We start from the raw sequence: 27,807 nt of genomic DNA, 5'->3' as shown, positions 1-27,807 counted from the left end.
AACCGCTTGCGCCACCAGGCTGCCCCCCCCCTTTTTTTTTTGTGAGGAAGATCAGCCCTCAGCTAACATCCATGCTGATCCTCCTCTTTTTGCTGAGGAAGACTGGCCCTGAGCTAACATCCGTGCCAATCTTCCTCCACTTTATATGGGACGCCACCACAGCATGGCCTGACAAGTGGTGCTTCGGTGCGCGCCGGGGATCCGAACCCAGGCCGCCAGCAGAGGAGTGCACGCACTTAACCACTATGCCATGGGGCCAGCCCCCTAGGCCTTCTTTTTTTCTTTTTTTTTAAAGATTTTATTTATTTGTTCCCCCCCCCCCAAAGCCCCAGCAGATAGCTGCATGTCACAGCTGCACATCCCCCCAGCCACTGCATGTGGGACGCGGCCCCAGCATGGCCGGAGAAGTGGTGCACCGGCGTGCCTGGGATCTGAACCCGGGCCGCCAGCAGCGGAGCACGCGCACCCAACCGCTAAGCCACAGGGCCAGCCTCCACCCAAGCCCTCTTTAAAGGGCTTCCAGCTGATTGGGTCAGGCCTGCCCAAGACAGTCTCCCTTTTGATTAACTTAAAATCAACTGATGAGGGACTTTTATTACATCTGCAACATCTTTTCACAGCAGCAACAAGATGAGTGTAGAGTAACTGGGAGAAGTGTGTGTGTGTGTGCGCGCGCACCACAAAATGGGTGCTGCCCCCTCTGTCCTCCAGTTCTTCCGAGAACACCCCTTGCAGCCCACGGTAACGGGAGGCACAGTACAGGGAGTTCAGGCAGCTGGAGTTCAGCCTAGCCAAGCTGACACCACAGCCACCACAAGTGGGAGGACCAGCTATCCTATCGCCACAGCACTGTACTCGGGGCTTTCAAAGGCTGTTTGCCCTGGTGCCACACGGCTTCCGACTGCTCTCCGTGCTGCATTCTCCCTCCTCCTTGCCCATCAGCCATCTCCAGGAGAAGCCCTAGCAGCTTCCTGCTCCCTTTCTGCTTGCTCGTTCTGATTTACCATGGGCTTGAAAATCAGATAATCAGCTTTTATGAAATGAGGGCCAGAGAGATTCTCTCGTGAGTAAATTTCATGAATGTTAGTGTTACAAATACAGCATTCTCTCTTTATACCTGGTTATGTTTTCTTATTTTGAGTGTTTGATAATTGACTTTTAGCTATCTTTGTATCTTTTCTATAAATGATGCTAAATACTAAAATAACATAAGCCACATTTAGTACTATGTTTTGCTCTGTATTATGTAATCATATATATTAAAATGTGTACATATTTCAACATATGGATTTTATTTAAATGTTATTTGCTCTTTAAAAAATAAAAATAAACTTTAATTTGAAATCTACTTAAGTTGATAAGTAATGTGATCCTTATATTAAAAAGATATTTTTTGTTTTTAGCTATATACCTCTACAAAGAAACCAAATGTTTTATTTTTATTCATTTTTTAGCTGCTGTTTTACGTTTTTGAGCCTGCTTTCTGCATGTATAAAATTGACACTTCAGCCCTCTCCCAGAGTATTCAGATTTACTCTGGTAAGTTTCTCATAACTTTAGATACTTAATTCTTGGTGAAACTGATCTTTTCAAAATACAGATAATTATTCTCTTGCTCTGAACAGGATTTACTGTATTGGGAAATAGAACATTCATTTATTTGGTGAACATTTATTGAGTGTTTGACATACTTAAGTGCTGTGTTGGGCACTAGCCTGAGCAATCAGGGTCTTTCAGTTTAATTCAACAACTATTTAATTTCTTCTGTGTGTTAGTCAATGAGGGAATACAAAGAAGAAAACAGTGGTGATAGACATATGCTTACATAATTATGCTGTAAAGCAGACGGTATTAAGTTCTCTCAGTATAGTTAAGTGCTATGATCATGTGGGAAAAGGAGATATTACTTTGGGGGCAGGTTTTAGATTCTTAGACAGTTGGGATTAAAGGCAGATTTTGAAAGCTGGGCAAGATTTGGAATAGGAGGTTATATCACAGAGAGAATTCAAAACAGGAGGAGGAGCCTGAAGGTACAGAGGAAGGAGAGGACAGGGAACACTCTGGGAACAGCTGCTAAACAATGCAATTTTTGTGACGTGTGTGTGTGTGTGTTGAGGTTAGGAGAGGATTTAGTGAGAGATAAGTCAAAAAGGATCAGATTGTATAAGAAGACTTTTGAGTGTTGGGTTGAAAAAGTTGGAGGTTGATTTGTGTGCAAGAGGACCCAAAAAAGACTTTTGAGAAGGGGCGGGGACCAATCTCTGTTATAGGAAGATGACTTGGTCAGTTTGAACATGGATTGAGTACATTTCCCACAGTTTAGGGTTTCTCTGAGTGGGTTTACAAATTCCTCCTGGTGTATTTCTGTGGTATTTAACATTTTGTTCCTGTGTACCTTGGTCTATAAAATGACGTTTTAAAAATATCTTTTTAAAATATCAAGAAAATTTAGTTAATGAAAATAGTAAGTCTCAGTGGACTTATAAGGTGACAGCATTTCAGAAATCAGCGTTTCAATTCTGGGGCTGCCACTTATTTACATTGCGTTCTGAAAACAAGCCAGAACACGGTGTCAAGGTGAAATATTTCAAAAGCACGTATCAGTACCACATGCAAAAAGGATAGTTTCATGGTCCTCTTTTCTTTTTTATTACCTTTTTATTGACGATTTCTGTTGTTTCATTCTGTGAATGAACTCGGAGCATATTAAGTCATCTGCAGTTAATATTCTATAGGATGGTTAGAACAGAAGGGATGTGGTTAGTAATACTCTGATGTCTTTAATAGGCCTAACTTGAAATATTTGCAAGCTTATGTAAGATTATATTATTTTTCTAGGAAATAGCATGCTAAAGAAAGGTATATTTCAAAGATAATGGAACGGAATTTCAGAGTTTGAGTAACTGCAGCAGTGTTAGAGAGGATTACTTTTAGGATTATAAGCTAGAAAAAACATTTTCTTTCTCTTAATTTCATAATTTTATTCTATTTTCTATGTTTTAATATAAGCCACTGTGTTTAAAAAATAAAAACGACTTCTAGTAATGACTTTTATTGTTTTATTTTTGTTGGTAATATTTTGAATTCTTACTAAATACTTCTGAGAGCTTTAAAAAGAGTTCCCATTGTAATTATTTTAGTGTTTTCCTTTCGATCAAGATTGAATTATTTCTCAATATAAGTTTATAATTGAGGTAATTCATAGTATGAATACTAATACATCTATAGCAGCAAGATGATTTGCATTTAATTTATTCAAGTAGTATTTATTAAGTGGTCTCCGGTATGCTAGGGCCTTTTCTAGGATCTGGCATGTAAGTGAATGACAGCTAACATCTCTGCCCTCTTAATTGGGGCCTTTCATGCTAGTGGCAGGAGAAGGACCATAAACAAGATAAATCAGTTACCAAGAAAAGACCTGGGAGTAATGAGGGCCATGAAGGAAATAGTGTATGTGAAAAGAGTGCTGGGGGGGGCGGTTGGTTACTACTTTAGGTTGAGTAAGGGAAGGCCATACTGGGGCATTTGAGCCTAGAATTGAATGACTGACCAGAATGGGCAAGTTTTTCCTTAAGGCAGAGACACGTTTGACGGTTTGAGGCATAAAAGGACAAGTATGAAGTGGCTGGTGTGCAGTGAGGGAGGGAGACAGTAAGAAACAGCCTGGAAGAGGAAGGCAGGACCCAGATCATGTAGGAGTTTGGATTTTATTCCAAGTGTAGCGGGAAGCTATTGGAGGGAAATTTACGAGATCTGGCATGGTTGCTGAGGGGAGAGTGGACTGTAGGGAGGCAAGAGTGTTACCAATCAGGAGGTTACTGCAGCAGTCCAGGAGAAGGATGGCGCAGCCTAGAGCACTCCTCTGCCACCATCGGCAGAGGGGAATGGAGAGAAGTGGGTGGATGCTGTATTTAGGAGGTGGTGTAGATCGGATTTGCTGATGGATTGGATGTGTAGATGTACAAGGTAGTGATCTAGGTGTTTTGCTTGAGCAGCTGGACTGGATGTATATAGATACATGTCCAATATGCAGAATATAAACTTCTGAAAATAGATCTAAGTAATTTTATTTAAAACCCCAGATAGCAAATGATTACTTTGTAACACATTTAATATATTTTATTGAAGTGCACATTTTAAAAACACTAAAATAGATTTGTTTTGCCAGTTTTAGATTTTGACCTTGTCCTTCATGCTTTTTAGTTTAAATTGTCAGAGATTCCGAGGGAGGCTGAAGGCACGCTTGTTGTGTCTGAAGTACTTAGTAGTTTTGTTTGTCAATAACTGAGTCTCACTGAACTTGTTGTAGATGGTTAAGTATAGCTTTATAATCATTGTTTTTTCAAAAAATATTTTGCTTATTAAATTTGAATAAAATATTGTGCATATTAGTGTTGTGAATATACTTTCCTTATAGATAGAGCTACATTAAGCTTTAAAATTTTACTTGAAATGATTTTTATTTAGATTCGTAATTAAATTGTATTATATTTTACAAGTTGTAATATTTCATTTTCTCCCCTTTTTCCTTGAAGGTTAGCTGTGCACTGTCATTCTTTTTATTTTCTTTCCAAGTACATGAAAAGTCCATTCTCTTGGTATCATTGTGAGTAAAAATGTTTCAAGTATATGTTTTATTTATTTATGTTTTATAATATATAAATTTATTACATATAATCACATAAGTGCAAAACAAAACTATACAAATATTATACAGTTGCATAAAATTACTTCATAAAATCATATTTTTTCTAGAATGATCTCTTGCAGTTTTACTTCTTTATAAAGTATAGTGTTTTAAACTGAAAAAATTTCATAGAATTATTACTGATATACTTCTCATTTCTTGCTGTTTCTTCATGTAATTTTCCATATGCTAATAAAAAATATGTCTTCCGAAGAGGCCCTCCTCAGACTGGGGCCTGTCTGTCCTCTCTGCCTTTCATCATGTGCCCCGTCCGCTCAGCAGCCTTGCTCTCTCCAGTCTCCTCTGCAGGGCTTTCATGTGTTTGTCCTTACCGTATCTTTAGTCAGAACCTTTGTGTAGACGCTGTTGCAATCCCTAACCAGACTACTCTGTTTGAGGATCATTAAAATTTTTTCCTGGTCTTTGTAGAAATTGGGTCATAGTTAGGGGTACATTATCCCAGTGTTAAAACAGTATTTGCCCAGAACCCATTGGAACACTTGAATCCTGCCCTCGGTTAGTCCCAGCCCGCGACTACTGCACCCTCACCCTGTGTTAGTCAGGCTCCTGTGGGGAGACGTGCAGAATGACCAGTGACAGATGGAAGGAGTATCGCTTTGTATTAGGTGGAGCTTTGGACTGGAACCTCGGCGCAGAGCCGTATAGTAAGCTGCATTGGCCTGTGTGGAAGGCTTCTTTGCTCGGAACAGAATACCACTGCAGACTTGGACGACAGCTACACTCATCCCCCGAAGTCTAGACCTGAGTTAGGTCTGACCACAATTATGTGAGGTGAGGCTGACCCTACACAAGTTCCTAGTGCCAGGGGATGGAACCATGGAGACGTGTTGCTTTCAAATGTGTATCTTCCCCAGAACTTCTGCCCCATAGAAAGGCAGCTCCTTCAGTGACCTGTAATCTGAACATTCAGATGCACTCTCAGGCCCTGAATTTCTAGGGGTTCATACTCAACAACTGTACCTAGATTATTTATAACACTGCATGGCTTTAATATAATTTTGATCAAATATTTTAGAGTTAGCATTAAAAGTTCTCCTTCAGGGCCGGCTCCGTGGCTTAGCGGTTAAGTGCACGCGCTCTGATGCTGGCGGCCCGGGTTCGGATCCCGGGCACGCCCCAAGGCACCACTTCTCCGTCCAACGCGAGGCCGAGTCCCACGTACAGCAACTAGAAGGATGTGAACCTATGACATACAACTGTCTACTGGGGCTTTGGGGGGAAAAAGTTCTCCTTCACCTAGTCCCAGCGAGCCTGTCATTAAACAGATATTTCATTCAATAAACACTTATTTCATTCAATAAACACAGAACAGCCAGGCACTGTTCTGTGTACGTGAGATATATCCGTGAACAAAACAGACAAAAATCCCTACTTTCTTAGCTTTCATTCTCAAGGACAGGTACTAATAATTAAACAAAAATAGGAAATTAAATAGTGAGTTAGAAGGTCATAAAGGCCACAGGGAGAACTAAAACAGGGTTAGGAAGTTGGGAGTACTAGAGGTGGGGGCACAAGAGCAAGTGCAGGCTGCAATTTCAGAGACAGCTGTCAAGGCAGGCCTCTGCGGAGAGACTCGAGTGGCAGGAGGAGGGAGGAAGTTGGCTGTGTGGGCATCTGGGAGAGTAACATTCTAGACAGACGCAACAGCCAGTGCCAGGGCCCTAAGATGGGAGTTGCCTAGTACGTTTGGGGAACAACAGAATGGCCCTGTGGCCAGAGTAGGGAGAGAGGTAACGAGCGCAAATTATAGAGGACCTTATAGGCCATCTTAGGAACTTAGGCCTTTATTCTGAAGGAAATGGGGAGCCATGGTAGGGTTTTGAGGAAGAAGCATGATCTGACTTGATGTTTTAAAAGGATCACTCTGCTTATCAAATTATACACATTAAATACATGCAGTTCTTTGTATATCACTTATACTTCAATAACGCTGTTAAAAAATAAAAGGATCGTTCTGGCTGCAGGTTGAGAAGAGCCTACACAGAGCAAGTGTAGAAGACATGGAGACCATTTAGAAAGCTGTTGCCAAAATCTAGGTGAGAGAGGGTGGTGACTGGGAACAAGAGAGTCACAGTGGAAGAGGTGAGAGAGGTCAGTATGGGTATGTATGTGGAACCAGAAGGTTTCCTGATGACTTGGATGTAGCATGTGAGAGAAAGAGAAAAGTCTAAGGTGTGTCCATGGTTTTTGGCCTGGAACTGGAAGGATGGAATAGCCATTGACTGAAAAGGGGAAATTGCAAGTGGAGCAGGATTAGGCTCGATGTGGACAGGGTGGGAGGTTCCCAAGCTCAGCGCTGGACTTGGGACATCCAAGCGGAGATGCTGAGTCAGCATTTAGATAGAGTCTGGGTTGGATGTATGCGTGGAGTTCCAGAGAGAGGCTGAGCTGGAGATATAAATTGAGCAGTTTGTCAGTAGAGACGACGTTTAAAGTCATGAGACTGGATCAGATCACTAAGGAAGTGAGTATAGACAGAAGAGTCCTGGGGACTGAGTCCTGGGCCACACAATGTTAAGAGGTCTGGGAGAAGAGGCAAGTAGGAATGATCACAAGGTAGGATGCAAACCCCATGAGTTGGTCCTGGAAGCTGAGTGAAGAAGGTATTTTAAGGACATGAAGTCCTGTATCTTACACCACTCACAGAAATTAACTTGAAATGGATTAAAGACTTAAATGTAAGACCTGAAACCATAAGACTCCTATAAGAAAACATAGGGAAAAAGCTCCTTGACATTGGTCTTCGCGATGATTTTTTTGGATATGACACCAAAAGCACAAGGAACAAAAGCAAAAAAAACGAGTGGGATTCCATCAAATTAAAAAGCTTCTGCACACGGCAGAGGAAATGATTACCAAAAGGAAATGGCAACCTAAGGAATGGAAGACAATATTTGCACACGATACAGTATCTGATAAGGCATTAATATCCCAAATATTTAAGGAACTCATGCAACTTAATAGTAAAAAAACAATCTGATTAAAAATGGGCAAAGGGCCTGAATAGATATTTTTCAAAAGAAGACATACAACAGGTATGTGAAAAGATGCTCAACATCACTAATCATCAGGGAACTGCAAATCAAAACCACAACGAGCTATCACCTCTTAGAATGGCTCTTATCAAAAAGACAAGAGATAATGAGTTGGTGAGGATGTGGAGAATAGGGAACCCTTGCACACTGTTGGTAGGAATGTAAATTGGTGCAGCCACTATGGAAAACAGCATGGAGGTTCCTCAAAAATTAAAAATAGAACTACCATATGATCCAGCAATCTCACTTCTGGGTATATATCTGAAGTATATATCTGGGTATATATCTGGGTATATATCACTGAAGATAGTGATTTAATGAAATCACTATCTTGAAGAGGTATTGCACCCCCATGGTCATTGCAGTATTATTCACAACAGCCAAGACATGGAAACAGCCTAAGTGTCTATCAACAGATGAATGAATAAAGAAAGTGTGTGTGTATATATATATACATATACATATATATACACCTACATATATACAATATATATATACATATATATATACACACACATACAATGGAATTATATTCAGCCATAAAAAAGAAGGAAATCCTGCCATTTGCAACAACATGGATGAACCTTGAGGGCATTATGCTAGGTGAAATAAGTGAGACAGAAGGACAAATACTGTATGATCTCACTTCTTTGTGGAATCTAAGACATAGAAACTGACTCATATATACAGAGAACAGATTGGTGGTTGCCAGGGGTGGGGGGGCGGGGAAGTGAGTGAAGGTGGTCAAGGGATACAAACTTCCAGTTATAAGATGAGTAAGTTCTGAGATCTAATGTACAGCCTGGTGGCTATAGTTACCATATTTAACAGGTATTGTATAGTTGAAAGTTGTAAGAAGAGTAGATCTTAAAAGTTTTCACCGCACACACACACACGCACAGGTAACTGAGTTGACAGCTGTGTTAACTAACCTTACTGTGGTAATCATTTTGCAGTATATACCTATATCAAATCCTCACATTGTACACCTTAAACTTACACAGTGTTATATGGCAGTTATATCTCAGTAGAGGACATGAGCTGACCAGTTGTATCAGATGCTGCTAATAGGTCAGATAAGCTGCAGGCTGAGAATAGACTGTTTGCAAGATGGAAGTCACTGGTGACTTTGACAAGGCTAGTGTTAGTGGAGTGATGCAGGGAAAAGCCTGATTAGGGTGGGCTTAAGAAATAATGAAAGGAGAAGAAATAAAGAGAAGTATAGATAATTCTTTTTTAAAAAAGAAATTATATATATATATTTTTAGTTGTAGTAGAATATACCATTAGTACATTCACAATGTTGTGCAACCATCACCACTATCTACTTCCAGAACATTTTCATCACCCCAAAAGGAAACCCCATACCCATTAAGCAGTCACTCCCCATTCTCCCCTCCCTCTAATCCTTATAACCACTAATCTACTTTCTGTCTCTGTGGATTTGCCTATTTGGGTATTTCATATGAATGGTATCATGCACTATGTGGCCTTTTGTGTCTGACCACTTTCGCTTAGCATAATATTTTCAAAGTTCATCTATGTTGTAGCATGTATCAGTACTTCATTTTTATGCCTGAGTAATACTGCATTGTATGGATATACTACTTTTGTTTATCCAGGCATCAACTGATGGACATTTGGGTTGTTTCCACCTTTTGGCTATTGTGAATAGTGCTACTATGAACATTTGTGTGTAAATTTTTGTTTGAACACTTGTTTTCAGTTCTCTTGGATCTATACCCAGGAGTGGAATTTCTGGATCATATATTAATTCTATATTTAACTTACTGAGGAACTGTTTTCCACGGCGGCTATACCATTACACTCCCACCAGTAATGTATGAAGATTCCAGTTTCTCCGTATCCTTGCCAGCACTTGTTATTTTCTGTTTTTTTGCCATCCTAGTGGGTATGAAGTGGTATCTCATTGTGGTTCTGATTTGCATTTCCCTCATGACTAATGATGTTGAGCATCTTTTTATGTCCTTGTTGGCAGTATGTATATCTTCTTTGGAAAAATGTCTATTTAAGTCCTTTGCCCAATTTTTAAGTGGTTGTCTTTTTGTTGTTGAGTTTTAGGAGTTCTTTATATTCTGGATATTAAACCTTTGTCAGATACATGATTTGCAAATATTTTCTCTTATTCTTCGGATTTTAACCTTCTTGATGGTGTTCTTTGATGCACAAAAGTTCTTAATTTTGATGAAGTCCAATTTATCTATTCTTTCTTTTGTCACTTGTGCTTTTGGTGTCATATCTAACAAACCATTGCCAAATCCAGAGTAATAAAGATTTACCCTCATGTTTCTTCTAAGAATTTTATGGATTTAGCTCTTCCTTCTTATGGATTTAGGTCTTTGATCTATTTTGAGTTAAGTTTTGTATGTGATATGAGATAGATAGACAGTTCTTTAGATGAGTTTACTGAAAAGGAGAGCAGAGAAATAGAGCAATAACTGGTAGAGAAAGTGGGTCAAGAGAGATGTGTTGGTTGTTTGAAGATAGGAGAAATTACAGCATTGGGAATGGTCCGTAGAGGGAGGGAAGATTGATGGCATGGGAGAGAGGTGAGAGTTGCTGGCGCAGTGTCCTTCAGAAAGGGAGGGGCCAGGATCTGGAGCACAAATGGAAGAACTGGCTTTGAGCAGATGCCTGAACAGTTCATCTTAATGAAAAGGGGGAGCAGGCGATATTGGTACAGATGCTGGAAGAGAGTAGATGTGATGGTGGCATCTGTGAACGTTCTTTTAATTGCTTCAGTTTTCTTACTGAAGTGGAAGCAAGGTTATTAGGCAAGAGTGGGTTGGAGCTGTTGGGAGTATGAGGAGAGAGAAAATGTGAATCATTTTTCTAAGGAGACACAGAGTGTGAACAGACTAGGGAAATTTATGGTAATTGCTGGCACTTGAATATCACGATCATGGATTTAAAGTGGGAACAGTTAGTGGGTAAATGTTTTCCTTCAGAGCAGTTGCTCAGTACGGTTGGAGTAAGTGCAGGTGGAGAGCTGGGTGTTTCCACGTTTACGGTTTTGCCTGTGAGGATAAATCACTTGCTCAGGGCTTGGGAGTGAGTATAAAATGACTGACCTTAGAATTTATGCTCGTTAAGAAGAGAAGAGGACATTGGCGGAGAGAGCAAAGTGCAGAGGTGGGAGGAACGATGGATTGAAGGTCTTGGTGGGGTCAGAAGATTGCTGGAGCTGGAGTACTGAAAAGGTCGAGGAGAGGTGAGAATGCAGGTGACGAGCTGTGATTATGGGGGGCTGCAGTCTGGAGTGTGACCCCCAGGTATGGGACTGAAGACGAGATCACTGGAAGAGAGGAGTCCCAGCAAACAAGAAGTCAGTGTGTTGGAAGATCATGTGTATGTTATATGCTAAAATATGTTATATTTGAAATGTATATGTTAAAATTGCCAAGAATTAAGATGAGTAGGGTTGAGAGAGTGACAGTGAGTAAGGAGCTGAACTCACTGAGTAAAGAGGGAAGTGAGCCTTGTGGCTGGTGGTTGATAACAAAGATGAGGAACAACGGGATAGAGCCTGAGGACATGAGATTCAAAGCTGGACATTGTTGGGCAGAGAGAGGGAGAACTGGTGTGGGAGAGGTGAGAAAGGGCAGGAGTCCGCTCCCTCCTCTGGGCCAGGTATTTGAAGTCCTAGGGGGTGCGGTGCGGCTGGAGCCAGGGATTGTTGTGAACCAGGTGATGAGGGAAAAGGGTGAGGAGAGGTCCAGGATGTGGGAGGTTGCTGCTTGATTATAAATACTAAGTACCTTGAGGTTAAGGGCTGAGTTATAGTCATCTGTGTCTTCCTTTCAGAGCCATGCTTATACATAATATGTTTTCCACAAATGCTTGTGTTCAGTAAATGAATAAATGGGAAAGAATTAAGACCCAGAAAGAGAAAAGAATGTCCACTGGGCACCTGCTGTGTGCTTGTCATCAACACAAATACATCCTGATATAAAAAGCATCAAGCCATGAAATGGAAAGTCCTCGTTGCTCTTTTCATGTAGCCTCTTCCTGCTCATCCCCTGCTCTGTCATCATCATCATCCACCTGTTTCCCTTTATGGTTCTTCTGTGCCTCTATTCTCCTCTCTTCAGGGGCAGATGACGATCCTGTCTCATAACTTGAGTTTGTAACTCAGCTGAGTAATATGTCACATGGAGGATCTTAAAAGAGAAGTTTGAAAACCACGGTACTGGGAGCTCATTTCCTATCTACCAAGTGGGGTGAAATACGTGGAAAAGCTCTTCTCTGACTGTTCACGTCTGTTTATCTGATCCTTCTGTAACCTACCGTTTGTATGATGGGGAAAAATGTCCAGTGATGGACTGCTGGAGGCAGGAGTGTTCCAGTAATTAGGAGGCGGTGACACCCTCTCTGTTTGGACTGATAGCTATAAAAAAACGAGTCAGTAGTCCATATGAGATCTTGCTGGCTGTTTTTCTGTTTTTTTAGCTACCCCAAAAATCAGACAGATAGAATGTGTTTATATTATTTACAAGAGTTGAAATTATATTCTGTAAGATTAAAATATTTTTTCTCTTGTCGTTTTAGACCAGTCTGCCTAGTTTTAAGTGAAATTCCTTTTATGTCTACTTGGTTTTTACTTGTGTCAACATTTAGGTGAGTCACATCAACTTCCATATAATATTTTCAGTATAGTTTTTATAAACCCATTAAAACTTTTTTACAGAGTGACTATGGTTTGAATTGACAATTCTCTGATGATGGTTTTTCTATTTTCCCGTACAGTATGGTGCCTCTTCTATTGAAGGATGAGCTTCTAATGCCCTCAGTTGTGACAACAATGGCATTTTTTATAGCTTGTGCAACTTCCTTTTCAATATTTGAAAAGACTTCTGAAGAAGAACTGCACTTGAAGTCCTTTTCCATTTCTGTTAGGAGATATCTCCCACGTTTTACATTTCTTCCCAGAATTATACAACATTTGGTAAGTTGTTCAGTTTTAAAGGAATGGTACTTAGCATGGCACTGTTTTTTAAAAAATTATTGTAATATCTTTTTTCTTATATTGCTTTTTTAAGATATAATTCATGGAAATTCACTCATTTAAAGTGTGCAATTCAGTGGTTTTAACTATGTGCACAAAGTTGTATAACCATTGCCATAGTCTAATTTTAGGTTATTTCCATCACCCCAAAAAGAAACCCTATACTCATTAGCAGTCATTCCCCATTGCACCCTCACCCCTAACCCCCAGCCTTGGACGGCCACTAATCTACTTTCTGTCTCTATAGATTTGCCTATCTGGGCATTTCATATAAATAGAATGTATTAGTCTTCTGGGGCTGTCATAGCAAAATACCACAGACTGGGTAGCTTTAAGCAACAGAAATTTATTTTCTCTCAGTTCTGGAGGCTAGAAGTCCACGATCAAGGTGCCATCAGCAGTGGTTTCTCGTGAGGCCTCTCTTCCTGGCTTGTAGGTGATCTTGCTGTGTCCTCATAGGCCTCTTCGCTGTGTATGTGTGTGTGTAGAGAGAGTTCTTTGGTGTCTCTTCCTCTGCTTAGAAGGACACCAGTCCTGGGCCAGCCCCGTGGCTTAGCGGTTAAGTGCACGCGCTCCACTACTGGCGGCCCGGGTTCGGATCCGGGAGCGCACCGACGCACCGCTTGTCCGGCCATGCTGAGGCCAAGTCCCACATACAGCAACTAGAAGGATGTGCAGCTATGACATACAACTATACTGGGGCTTTTGGGGGAAAAATAAATAAATAAAATTATGAGAAAAAAAAAAAGGACACCAGTCCTATCAGGGTAGGGCCCCACCCTTATGACCTCATTAACCTCCCTAAAATTTCTGTCTCCAAATGTAGTCACACTGTGGGTAGGGCTTCAACCTATGAATTTTGTGGGGACACAGTTCAGTCCATTACATGGAATTATACAAAATGTGGTGTTTTGTGACTGGCTTCTTGGAGCACGTTTTTGAGGTTCATCCATGTTGTAGCATGTATCAATACTTCATTCCTTTTTTATTGCCAAATTATATTCCATTATATGGATATATGACATTTTGTTTATCTGTTCATCAGTAGATGGACATTAGGTTGCTTCCACTTTTTGGCTGTTCTGAATAATGCTGCTGTGAAGATTTGTTACAAGTTTATCAGTGCACATATGTTTTCATTTCCCTTGAGTATATTCCTATGAGTGGTAATTCTGTTTAACATTTTAAGAAACTGCCAAACTGTTTTCCAAAGTGCTACATGATTCTACATTCCTATCAGACATATATGAGGGTCACAGTGTCTCCACATCCTTGACAGCACTTGTTATTTTTTTATTCCAGCCATCGCAGGGGATGTGAAATGGTATCTGTCTGTGGTTTTGATTTGCATTTCCCTAGTTACTGCTGATGTTGAGCATCTTTTTATGTGCTTATGGGCCATTTGTAGATCTTTGGAGAAATATCTATTCAGATACTTTCCCCATTTTGCATTGGGTTGTCTTCTTATTTTTGAGTTGTAAGAGTTCTTTATACATTCTTGATACAGATCCCTTACTAGACAGAGGATTTGCCAATGTTTTCTCCCATTCTGTAGGTTGATCTTTCACTTTCTTGATTTGCAGCACAAGAGTTTTGATTTTTATGAAGTCTAATATATCTATTTTTTCTTTTGTTGCTTGTGCTTTTAGTGTCATATCTAAGAAACCATGTGTAACAAAGGTCATGAAGAATTAAGTTTTATAGTTTTAGTTCTTATCTTTAGGTCACTGATTCATTGTGAGTTAATTTTTGTGTATGGTGTGAGGTAGCAGCCCAACTTTATGCAGCTGTTCCAGCACCAGTGAATTATGTTGGCATCCTTGTTGAAAATCAGTTTATCCTAAATGTAAGGGTTTGTTTCTGGACTCTCAGTTCTGTTCCACTCATCTATAATGTCTCTCCTTATGCCAGTACCACACTGTCTTTTTCTTTTTTTTTTCTCCCCAAAGCCCCAGTAGGTAGTTGTATGTCATAGCTGCACATCCTTCTAGTTGCTGTATGTGGGACGCGGCCTCAGCATGGCCGGAGAAGCGGTGTGTCAGTGTGCGCCCGCTGTGCGCCCGGGGTTCCGAACCCAGGCTGCCAGCAGCAGAGCACGCGCACTTAACCACTAAGCCACGGGGCTGGCCCCTACACTGTCTTGATTACTATAGCTTTGTAGTTAGTTTTGAAATTGAAAATGTGAGTCTTCCAACTTTGTTCTTCTTTTTCAAGATTGTTTTAGCTATTCTATGCCCCTTGCATTTCCATATTATTTTTAGGATCAGCTTGTCAATTTCTCCAAAAACCCACCTGAGATTTTGATAGGGATTGCTTTGAATCTGTGTATCAATTTGTGGAGTATTGCCATCTTAACAAGATTTAGTCTTCCAAACCCATGAACATAGGATGCATTTCCCTTTACTTAGGTATTTAATTTCCTTCAACAATGTTCTGTAGTTTTCAGTGTACATACAAGTCTTGTACTTCTTTTGTTAAATTTATTTCTAGGTATTTTATTCTTTATGATGCTTTTGTAAATGGAATTGTTTTCTTTCTTTATTTCATTTTTGTTTTGGTGAGGAGATTGGCCCTGAGCTAACATCCATGCCCATCTTCCTCTATTCTGTATGTGGGACACTGCCACAGCATGGCTTGATGAGCAGTGCTGCGAAACCCGGGCTGCTGAAGCGCAGAGCGTGTGAACTTAACCACTATGCCACTGGGCTGGCCCCTGGAATTGTTTTCTTAATTTCATTTTCATAATGTTCAATGCTACTGTATACAAATACAATTGATTTTTTAATATTGAACTTGTATTCTGTGCTATAAGTTGTTAGTGGATTCCGTATGATTTTCTGTATATAAGATGAGTCATCCACAAGTCATGATAGTTGTACTTCTTCCTTTCCAATCTGGGTGCCTTTTATTTCTTTTCCTTGCCCAATTACCCTGGCTAGAACCTCCAGTACAATGTTGAATACAAGTGGCAAGACTGGATATCTTCTCTTCTTCCTGATTTTAGGGGGAAAGCATCCAGTCTTCCATCATTAACCATGATGATAGCTGTGGGGTTTTTTTGAGATGGCCTTTATTTGGTTAGGAAGATCTCTTTTATTCCTAGTTTAGTGAACGTTTTTATCATGAAAAGGTGTTGGATTTTGTCAAACGCTTTTCCAGTGTCTAATGATATGGTCATGTGTTTTTTCCCTTTATTCTATTAAGATGGTATATTACATTGATTGCTTTTTGTGTGTTGAACTAATCTTGCATTCTTGGGATGAGTTCCACTTGATCATGATGTATAATCCTTTTTATATGCCACTGGTTTGGGTTTGCCAGTATTTTGTAGATGCCTTTTGCATCCATATTCATAAGGGATATGGGTCTGTAGTTTTCTTTTCTTATGATATCTTTGTCTGGTTCTGGTAGCAGGGTTAATACTTACCTCATGGAATGAGTTGAGAAGATACTGTCTTTCTACTTTTTGGAAGAGTTTATGATTGTTGTTAATTCTTCTATAAACATTTGATATGATTCACTAGTGCAGCTGTCTGGGCCTGGTCCTTTCTTTGTGGGACTTTAAGAATGATTAATTCCATCTCTTTACTTGTTATAGGTCTTTCTATTCAGACTTTCTGTATTGCTTGAGACAGTTTCAGTAGTGTGGTGTTCTAAGAATTTGTCTATTTCATCTGTATTATATAATTTGTTGGCATACAGTTGTTCATTGTATTCCCTTATCATCCTTTATTTTTATGTATGGTAAGGAATGATGTCCTTTTTTCATTCCCGATTTGGGGAATTTGTACCTTCTCTTTTCCTTGGTCAGTCTAGGTAAAGTTTGTTGGTTTCACTGATATTTTTACAGAACCAACTTTTGATCATTAATTTTTCTCTATTGTTCTTCTGTTTTCTATTTCATTGATTTTGGTTCTAATTTTATTATACCCTTTCTCATGCTTGCTTTGGGTTTGGTTTACTCTTATTTATCTAATTTCTTAAAGTTCAAAGTCAGGTGATTGATTTGAAAACTTTTTTCCATTTTTTTATTGAGGTAACATTGGTTTATAACATCACATAAATTTCAGGTGTACATCATAATATTTGGATTTCTGTGTAGATTACACCATGTTTACCACCCAAAGACTAATTACAGTCCATCACCATACTCATGTGTCTAATCACCCCTTTCGCCCTCCCCCCTCCCCTCTGGTAACCACCAATCCAATCTCTGTCTCTATGTGCTTGCTTGCTGTTGCTTTTATCTTCTATTTATAAGTGAGATCATACAGTACTTGACTTTCTCCCTCTGACTTATATGGCTTAGCATAATACCCTCAAGGTCCATCCAATTTGTCACAAATGGCAAGATTTCATCTTTTTTTATGGCTGAGTAGTATTCCATTGTGTACATATACCACATCTTCTTTATCCATTCGTCCCTTGATGGGCACTTAGGTTGCTTCCAAGTCTTGGCTGTTGTGAATAACGCTGCAATGAACACAGGGGTGCATGTATCTTTACGCATTGGTGTTTTTCAAGTTCTTTGGATAAATACCCAGCAGTGGAATAGCTGGATCATATTGTACCTCTATTCTTAATTTTTTGAGGAATCTCCATGCTGTTTTCCATAGTGGCTGCACCAGTTTGCACTCCCACCAGCAGTGTATGAGAGTTTCCTCCACATCCTCTCCAACACTTGTTATTTCTTGTCTTGTTAGTTGTAGCCATTCTGACAGGTGTAAGGTGATATCTCATTGTAGTTTTGATTTGTATTTCCCTGATAATTAATGGTGTTGAACATCTTTTCGTGTGTCTGTTGGCCATCTGTACATCTTCTTTGGAGAAATGTCTGTTCAGATCTTTTGCCCATTGTTAATTGGGTTGTTAGTTTTCTTGTTGTTGAGATGTATGAGTTCTTTATATATTTTGGATATTAATCCCTTATCAGATAATTGGTTTGAAAATATCTTCTCCCAATTGTTAGGCTGTCTTTTTGTTTTGTTGATGGTTACCTTTGCTGTGCAGAAGCTTTTTAGTTTGATATAGTCCCACTTGTTTATTTTTTCTTTTGTTTCCCTTGCCCAGTCAGAGATGGTGCTTGAAAATGTGTTGCTAAGACCGATGTCGAAGAGTATACTGTGTTTTCTTCTAGAAGTTTCATGGTTTCAGGTCTTACATTCAAGCCTTTAATCTATTTTCAGTTAATTTTTGTGTATGGTGTAAGGTAATGGTCTACTTTCACTCTTTTGCATGTGGCTGTCCAGTTTTCCCAACACCATTTATTGAAGAGACTTTCCTTTCTCCATTGTATGTTCTTGGCTCCCTTGTTGAAAATTAGCTGTCCATAGATGTATAGGTTTCTTTCTGGGCTCTCGATTCTGTTCCATTGATCTGTGTGTCTGTTTTTGTGCCAGTACTGCTGTTTTGGTTACTATAGCTTTGTAGTATATTTTGAAATCAGGGAGTGTGATACCTCCAGCTTCATTCTTTTTTCTTAGGATTCCTTTGGCTATTCAGGGTCTTTTGTTGTTCCATATAAATTTTAGTCTTCTTTGTTCCATTTCTGTGAAAAGTGTTGTTGGGATGGACTTTGATAGGGATTGCATTGAATCTATAGATTGCTTTAGGAAATATGGACATTTTAACTATGTGAATTCTTCCAATCCAAGAGCATGGAATATCTTTCCATTTCTTTGTGTCTTCTTCAATTTCTTTCAATAATGTTTTATAGTTTTCAGTGTACAGATCTTTCACCTCTTTGGCTAAGTTTATTCCTAGGTATTTTATTCTTTTTGTTGCAGTTGTAAATGGGATTGTATTCTTAACTTTTCTTTTTCTTTTTTTATAATTTTATTTTATTTTATTTATTATTCCCCCAAAGCCCAAGTAGGTAGTTGTATGTCATAGCTGCACATCCTTCTAGCTGCTGTATGTGGGACGCGGCCTCAGCATGGCCGGAGAAGTGGTGCGTCGGTGTGCGCCTGGGATCCGAACCCGGGCCGCCAGCAGCGGACTGTGAGCACTTAACCGCTAAGCCATGGGGCCGGCCCAATGGGATTGTATTCTTAATTTCTTTCTGCTACTTCATTGTTAGTGTATGGAAATGAAACTGATTTTTGTATGTTGATTTTGTATCCTGCAACTTTACCGTATTCATTTATTATTTCTAAAAGTTTTTTGGTGGATTCTTTAGGGTTTTCTATATATAAAATCATGTCATCTGCAAATAGTGACAGTTTCACTTGTTCTTTTCCAATTTGGATCCCTTTTATTTCTTTTTCTTGCCTGATTGCTCTGGCTAGGACTTCCAATACTATGTTAAATAAGAGTGGTGAAAGTAGGCATCCTTGTCTGGTTCCTGTTCTTAGAGGGATAGCTTTCAGTTTTTCTCTATTGAGTATGATATTACCTGTGCATTTGTCATATATGGCCTTTATTATGTTGAGGTACTTTCCTTCTATACCCATTTTATTCAGAGTTTTTATCATAAATGTATGATATATCTTGTTGAATGCTTTCTCTCTGTATCTACTGAGATGATCATGTGATTTTTATTCTTCAGTTTGTTAATGTGGTGTATCACATTGACTGATTTGCGGAAGTTGAACCATCCCTGCATCCCTGGAATAAATCCCACTTGATCATGGTGTTTGATCATTTTAATGTATTGTTGTATTTGATTTGCTAGTATTTTGTTGAGGATTTTTGCATCAATGTTCATCAGTGATATTGGCCTGTAATTTTCTTTTTTTGTGTTGTCCATTTCTGGTTTTGGTATCAGGGTAGGATAGGTAGGAAGCTTCCCCTCCTCTTCAATTTTTTGGAATAGTTTGAGAAGGATAGGTATTACGTCTTCTTTGAATGTTTGGTAGAATTCACCAGGGAAGTCGTCTGGTCCTGGACTTTTATTTTTAGGGAGGTTTTTGATTACTGTTTTGATCTCCTTACTGGTGATTGCCTATTCAAATTCTTTTTTTTCTTGATTCAGTTTTGGAAGGATATATGATTCTAAGAATTTGTTGTCTATAGCTTTTTGTACTATTCTCTTATAATCTTTTGTATTTCTGAGGTGTCCATCGTAATTTCTCCTCTTTCATTTCTGACTTTATTTATTTGAGCCTTCTCTCTTTTTTTCTTGCTGAATCTAGCTAAGGGTTTGTCAATTTTGTTTATCTTTTCAAAGAACCAGCAATTAGTTTCACTGATTTTTTCTATTGTTTTTTTAATCTCCATTTCATTTATATCTGCCCTGATTTTTATTATTTCCTTCCTTCTACTGATTTTGGGCTTTGTTTGTTCTTCTTTTTCCAGTTCCTTTAGGTGCACTCTTAGATTGTTTGAGATTTTTCTTGTAGCTAAGCCTGTATTGCTATAAACTTCCCTCTTAGAACTGCTTTTGCTGTATCCCATAAATTTTGGCATGTTGTATTTTCATTTTCATTTGTCTCCAGGTATTTTTTGATTTCTCCTTTGATTTCTTAGTTGACTCAATTGTTGTTCAGTAGCATTTTGTTTAATCTCCACATATTTCTGGCTTTTCCAGTTTTCTTCCTGTAGTTGATTTCTAGTTTCATACCGTTGTAGTCAGAAAAGATGCTTGGTATTATTTCAGTCTTTTTAAATTTATTGAGACTTGTTTTGTGACTTAATATGTATCCTGGAGAATGTTCCATGTGCATTCTAAAAGAATGTGTATTCCGCGGTTTTTGGATGGAATGTTCTGTGTATATCTACTAAGTCCATCTGGTCTAATGAGTCATTTAAGGCCAATGGGTCCTTACTGATCTTCTCTTTGGATGATCTATCCATTGGTGTAAGTGGAGTGTTAAAGCCCCCTCCTATTATTGTGTTACTGTCTATTTGTCCTTTTATGTCTGTTAATAATTGCTTTATATATTTAGGTGCTCTTACGTTGACTGCATAGATATTTATGAGTTATATCCTCTTGTTGGATTGTTCCCTTTATCATTATGTAGTGCCCTTCTTTGTCTCTTTTTACAGCTTTTGTTTTAAAGTCTATTTTGTCAGATATAAGTACTGCTACCCCAGCTTTCTTTTCATTGCCATTTGTGTGGGGTATCTTTTTCCATCCCTTTACTTTCAGTTTGTGAGTGTCTTTAGGTCTGAAGTGTGTCTCTTGTATGCAGCATATATATGGGTCTTGTTTTTTTATCCAGTCGGCCACCCTATGCCTTTTGATTGGAGTATTTAGTCCTTTGACATTTAAAGTAGCTATTGATAAGAATGTACTTACTGCCACTTTGTTACTTTTTTTCTGGGTATCTTAGTAGTTCTTCTCTGTTCCTTTCTTCTTTTCTTGCTCTCTTTCCTTGTGGTTTGATGGCTTTCTTTAGTAGTATGTTTGGGTTACTGTCTCTTAATTTTTTATGTATTTATTATAGGTTTCTGATTTGTGATTACCATGAGGTTCATATATAATAATCTACATATACAGCAATCTATATTAAGTTGATGGTCTCTTTAGTTTGATCTCTTGCTAAAAGCTCTACTCTTTTACTCCCCTCCTCCACATTTTATGTTTTTGATATCATATTTAACCTCTTTTTTGTGCATGTTTATCCATTACCCTCTTATCATGGAAATAGATAATTTTAGTACTTTTGTCTTTTGACCTTCATATTAGCTTCATAGGTGGTTGATCTGCCACCTTTATTGTATATTTGCCTTTACCAGTAATTTTATTGTTTTTTTGTTTGTTTTTGATAATTGTCTTACTCCTATTTGTTGTCTTTTCCTTTCTACTTAAATAAGTCCCTTTAGCATTTCTCGTAAGGCTGGTTTCTTGGTGATAAACTCCTTTAGTTTTTGCTTGTCTGGAAAACTGTTTCTCTCTCCTTCCATTCTGAATGATAACCTTGCTAGGTAGAGTATTCTTGGCTGTAGGTTTTTTCCTTTCAGCACTTTAAATATATCGTGCCACTCCCTTCTAGCGTGTAAGGTTTCTGCTGAGAAGTCAGCTAATAGCCTTATGGGGTTTCCTTTATATGTAACTTGTTGCCTTTCTCTTGCAGCTTTTAGGATTCTCTCTTTATCTTTAATTCTTGACATTTTAATTATGATGTGTCTTGGTGTGGGCATCTTTGAGTTTATCTGGTTTGGTGCTCTCTGTGCTTCCTGTACCTGGATGTCTGTTTCCTTCCTTAGGTTAGGAAAGTTTTCAGCTATTATTTCTTCAAATAGATTCTCTGCTCCTTTGTCTCTCTCTTCTCCTTCTGGGACACCTATAACATGGATATTAGTGCACTTGCTCTTGTTCCAGAGGTCCCTTAGATTGTCCTCATTATTTTTTTTTTTTTTCATGAGGAAGACCAGCCCTGAGCTAACATCTGCCTATCCTCCTCTTTTTTTTGCTGAGGAAGACTGGCCCTGGGCTAACATTCATGCCCATCTTCCTCTGCTTTATATGGGATGCTGCCACAGCATGGCTTGACAAGTGGTGCGTCGGTGCGGGCCAGGGATCCGAACCGACGAACCCCGGGCCACCACAGTGTAGCGCGCGCACTTAACTGCTTGCGCCACCGGGCCAGCCCCGCCTCGTTCTTTTTTCTTTCATCTGTTCAGCTTGGCTGATTTCCTCTAGTCTTTTGTCCAGCTCACTGATCCATTTTTCTGTATCATCTACCCTACCATTGAGTCCCTCTAGTGAATTTTTCATTTCCGTTACTGTATTCTTCATTTCTGATTCATTCTTTTTTATATTTTCCAGTTCTTTGTTGAAGTTCTCACTGAGTTCATCCATTCTGCCAAGATCAGTGAGCATCCTTATGACTATTAGTTTGTACTCTTTATCAGGTAGATTGCTTATCTCTGTTTCATTTAGCTCTTTTCTGAGGATTTGTCCTGTTCCCTTACTTGGAATATGTTCCTCCTCTCCTCATTTTGTCTCTTTCTCTGTGCTTATATCATGTATTAGGCAGGTCAGCTACGTCTCCTGTTCTTGGAGAGGTGGCATTATGTAAGAGATGCCTCATGAGGCCCAGCAGTGGTTTCCCTCTTGTCACCAGTTCTAAGTGTTCCAGGAGTGTTCCTTGTGTGGGCTATGTGTGTCCTGTTGTGGGAGGGTTGCTCTTGCTGCAGGTGCCCAGGGAAGCTAAGCTGTGCCCCTGGCTGGCTGGTTGTAATGCTCAGCTGCGTGTGGCTGCTGTGGACCCTTCAGTCACTTTATCGAGCATGGGGAGCCCCAGCACAATTGGCTGCAAGGTCTAATAGCACATTCCTGCTGCAGTTTTTCTGTTGAGTAGGCGCCCAGCATGGCTGGTTGCTAGGCTCAGGGGCTCACAATTGCTGTGGGCCTCTGGCCTGCAAGGCTGTTGTCAGGTCTCAGTAGTGCAGCTGGGTGGGGCCGGCCCCAGGCGTGGTAGCACACAGTTGTTTCAGGTATTGGAAGGTGGAGCTGATCCCTTATGTGGCTCTTTGTGAAGCACAAGTCTGCTGCAGCTGACAAGCCCCACTGCCCACAAGCCCTCACACCCCTTTAACACAGTCCTGCCCCTGCATATGCCCCGACCCACTGAAGTGGACCCACTCGCCCCGCTGCAGAGGTCCCACACACCCTGCCTATGCAGGCCCACAAGTTGCCCAAGGGCTTGCTGTTGACTGGGGCCAGTCCCTAGGGCAGGCTGCCTGCCCTGGCTGAGCTGGATTAAATCGGTGCTCTAGTGGGTCGGGGAGACCCCTGTGCTAACAGCCCAGGGGAAGAACTCCAATGGCGTCTGCCAGCGTCTGTGTCAGCATGCCTGTACTGGGTCACAATAATGGCTGCTGCCAATGTCTCAGTCACTGGGGAGGTGCTCTCAGCCTGGGGAGGTCTCACCTCTCACTGAGATGCACCCAGAGCCTATCAAGTGAGTATCTTTTCACCAAAGGACTGTGCACCTTTCTTTCTGGTGATTTTAGGTTGCTTTCTGAAAAGGCTGGAATTGTGCATGCGCCCTTTAAGAGCAGGCTTTTTCTTTCCCTTACGTTCAGTGGCTTTTCTGGGGGTATTCTCCGTTGTTGTTAATAGCCAGCAAAGCCGGATATTATGACACCCATCTCAGTTGTGCTGAGTTCAGAAGCTGCTTATTGTGGCATAGCTCTCCCGCTCAGATCCCCCACTCCTCCAGGGAAGGCTTCGTACCTTAGGATTGCTCCCAGCTGTGAAGCGTTGAGGCTTGAATGTGGCTTTTTTCTCTCTAGAAAGGAATTTCTGCCTCTTCTACCTCAGTCAGCACTGTCTTTTATTGTGGGGGTTCTCTTTATCCAGTTTCTGGTTCTCTCTCGGGTAATTTTTCCAAGAGTAGTTGTAAATTTGTTGTGTCTGTGGGAGGAGGTGAGTTCAGAGTTCTCCTATGCTGCCATCTTCCCAGCAATCCTTTTTTCCATTTTTATATAGGCATTCAAACCTACAAATTCCCCCGTGCCCTGTTTAAGCAGCATTCCATTCCATAAATTTTGACATACATATGTTTTTTTATTTAGTTAAACATATAGTCCCTTTCCATTGTGATTTCTTCTTTGGTTCATGAATTGTTTAGAAATTTGTTGTTCAGAAAAAAAAAAAAAAAAAGCAATTTGTTGTTCAGTTTCCAAAAATTTGGGGATTTCCCAGATTTCTTCCTGTTTTTGTTTTCTAACTTAATTCCAATGTGTTTGGACATACTTTGTATTATTTCAGTATTTTCAAATGTATTGACTTTACGTTAATTTCTTCAATTTTGAAGGGTATTTTTGCTAGAAATAGAATTATTGTCTTTTTCTTTCAGCAATTTGCATGTCATCCATCCCACTGCCTTGGTGCCTCCATGTTTTCTGATGAGAAGTCACCTCTTAATCTTACTGAGGGTAGCTCATATGTTTGTTTAGATTTTAGATGCTTATTAGATATCCAAGTAGAGATATTAAGGAGCACTTGGATATATGAGTTTGACTTTAGGGGAGAGGTCCAGGCTGGGGCTGGTAATTTGAGTCTTCGGCATATAGATAGATAGTAATTAAAGTCATGTCACGGGATGAGTTCACCAAAGGGGAAAGTATAGATTAGGAAGACTAAGTACTGAGCCCTGGGATACTACAGTGCATAGAGGCAGAGAACAAGGATTAACCAGTGAGGTCAGAGGAAACCAGGAGAGTATGGTGTCATGGAAGCCAAGTGAAGGAAGTGTTTCAAGGTGATGGGAGTGATGTGCTATTTCAGATGCTGCTGAGAGATCAAATAAGGCAATAAGAATTGGCCATTGGATTTAGCACAGGTAGGTCATTATGGATCTCTGAGCAGGGCAGTTTCATTGGAGTGACTGGGGTGAAAGCCTACCTAGTGTGGGTTCACGAATGAATGGGAGGAGAGCTGGACGCAACAAGTTATAGGCAACTCTTCTGGGAAACTTGCCTGTAAACAGCAGACAAATGGGGTAATAGCTAGAGTTTGTTTTGGGAGGAATTTTAGCATGTCTCAACACCGATTCAAGATCAGAACATCATGATATTTCAACCATATTTCTTAAGTTTGAAACTTTTAATTTGATTTCACTTCAGAAATTTTCACTCCCACTAAGTTTGACTCAGGGATTTTCCCTTTGGAGGACACTTGCAGCCTGTTTTTACCTATTTGGAAGCCTTTCTGGCTCCCATCCTTCCCCCTCTTCCATCTGGAATGCTCACTGTATTACTCTCTATTCAGGTCTTACCAGTTCCTGTCATAATAGAGCTGTGAAAGCATCTTCTAGGGTTCCAGGGATGTCCCCCTCCTTCAGGAAAGTCAGCAACTACTGTTCTGTTTGCTTTCTACATTCACTTAAGCAGCTTCTGTGTACTTCTGTACCAAGCTTGGGATAAAATGAGTAAGATCTGGCTGGTCCTTGTCTTAAAGGATCTCAGTCTAGAGCTAAACTGTCCAATACAGTAGCCACTAGACACAAGTGGACATTTAAACGTAGTAAAATTAAATAAAATTAAAAATTCAGCTCCTCAGTTGCAGCAGGATTTCAGATGCTCAATAGCCACATGTGGTTGGCAGCTCCTCCTCTGGACTACACAGATAGAGGACGTTTCCATCACTGCAGAGAGTTCTGTTGTGCAGTACACTGGTCCCGAAGAACACCGACTGCTACACAATGACAGTAAATGAGATCATTATTGTTACTACTCATTTTGGCATTTAATAAAATGTGACCTTGTGACTTTATTTAACTAGCTCATGCATTTCCCTAATTAAATTGAAAACTCTTTGAGGCCAGAGGACTGCATTTCTCCTATATGCCCCACCATGCTTTACTGCAGGGTTAGCTCACTGAAAGTGTTCAGTGAATATGAAATGTAATTTTCCATTTGCCATGGAAAACTTTTTCATAGATGGGCTCTTAGATTAGCTTAGAATGTTATATCCTCTAGGGACTCAGGGCCCTGGAGCATGCTGTGACTTTAACCCTGACTAGCAGTGTGATCTGCTTCACATGCCTTCCTTCAGTGCCTGAGTGTATGAAGTATAAGACAGGGGCTCTTGGGCTTCGGAGAGCTTTAAAAAATACTGAGGGCTACCCCAGAAATGGATTTACTTGATCTGGGGTGTGGCCTGGGCATTGAGATTTTTTAAAAGCCCCCAGATGATTCTAACATGCAGCTTAGGGTGAGATCCACCAGAAGAGACTGAACCCCGAACCCTCACCTTCAGTTCTGCTCATTTACAGCTGTAAAACAATGTTACCAGTACATTTAAGCTTTATCTTTTATACTATTCATTAATACTTTTTTTTTCTCGTTATAGTTTCTTATCTCAGTAATCACTATGGTCCTTCTGACACTGATGACTGTCACACTGGATCCTCCTCAGAAATTACCGGACTTATTTACTGTATTGGTTTGTTCTGTGTCCTGCTTGAACTTCCTGTTCTTTTTGGTGTACTTTAACATTATAATCATGTGGGATTCCAAAAATGGAAGAAATCAGAAGAAAATCAACTAGCTCTATTCCCAGATGTGAAAAATGTTAACAGCGCTAAAAGGTTTTGTGATCTTTTGCTATGTGTAAATGAAATCATCATTTTGAGAATCATGGACTTACATGAAGAGATGGTGACAAGTCACTGTTGTCTATGCAAAATAAATGTGTACAGGACCAAAGCCCATGGAGGCTTTCATTTCTAACTCTTGAGTGGTCAAGACATTGTAGCTTTATTAATATTCAGTTATTCAAGTGGGAAAACAAGAGAAAAATATCCTTAATCCAGTGTTTACTCAGGAACTGTACTCTATAATTTGTTGTCTTGAAAAAAATCTGCAAATACAGTAAGCTTAATGGGAGAATTTAGCCCATTATTTTTAAAGGAAATCACTAATTTTGGTATTCAAATTTGATTTTCCTTACATTTTAGAATGCAAGTAATGTGTATTTCATTCTTTAGATATTATATCTCAGGGATTAAATTTGTGATCATCTTTTTAATTCCTATGAGAAGGCAATTTAAACTACTTGAAGTTTGAACATGCCTTATTACATGTGAAAATTTGAATTTTTAACAAGGCAGATTAAATCGTGTTATTTCCAAGAATGCTGATTTACTTGAATGCAATTAAACAATGAATTTCCCTGAATTTAGGTCAAAGTACTTTGAGTTAAGTCTTTTTAATTATTCATGATCATTAGTTCTAAACTTCCAGGGTCATCCTGTTTAAGTTAAGTGGCCTTATACAGGATTTTATCCTTCTGTTCTTTTTTGTTATGACACGGTTCAAGGTTACCACTGCCATACACATTAATTCATATCATGCTCCAGGCTAACTTGGCCCTATTGATACTGTATCTCTCTATATTCGCACAATCCCATCTTTACTATAGTGTTCAGTGGGTAAAAAATAATGTATTATATCCATGTTACATGTAGTTTCTTTAGTCTCTGTAATAAAAATAAAACCAATCATTTTCCCATAAACCTATTTTTTTAATGAATATATTTCTTTCATAAGACAGCCACTAACACATAGTAACTAACGCATATTAACTAATGGTATATTTTAAAACAATGCAAGCCAAACACATATACACGCATCAAGAAAAT

General features: G+C 39.5%; 1 protein-coding gene across 5 annotated transcripts in view; it reads left to right on the top strand.

The window, feature by feature from the left end:
* Nucleotides 1-27,807, top strand: part of ALG6 (ALG6 alpha-1,3-glucosyltransferase) — a 64,875-nt gene that overhangs the window by 30,068 nt on the left and 7,000 nt on the right. For 4 of the 5 annotated variants that reach the window (XM_087449600.1, XM_087449607.1, XM_087449614.1 and 1 more), the window contains 5 exons: nucleotides 1,455-1,539; nucleotides 4,536-4,606; nucleotides 12,313-12,381; nucleotides 12,511-12,709; nucleotides 26,517-27,681. In XM_087449600.1, coding sequence (XP_087305726.1) covers nucleotides 1,455-1,539; nucleotides 4,536-4,606; nucleotides 12,313-12,381; nucleotides 12,511-12,709; nucleotides 26,517-26,714 — 622 coding nt within the window. In that variant the 3' untranslated portion in view covers nucleotides 26,715-27,681. Of the gene's footprint in view, nucleotides 1-1,454; nucleotides 1,540-4,535; nucleotides 4,607-12,312; nucleotides 12,382-12,510; nucleotides 12,710-26,516; nucleotides 27,682-27,807 lie in introns of those variants that run through there. The other variant, XM_087449624.1, reaches the window with a different exon arrangement.

Source organism: Ceratotherium simum, chromosome 2, assembly GCF_057802395.1.
Source record: "Ceratotherium simum simum isolate JZ-2026a chromosome 2, ASM5780239v1, whole genome shotgun sequence".
Lineage (NCBI taxonomy): Eukaryota > Metazoa > Chordata > Mammalia > Perissodactyla > Rhinocerotidae > Ceratotherium > Ceratotherium simum.
Note: the sequence above shows the minus strand (reverse complement) of the source record. Positions and strands in the feature narration are given on the sequence as shown.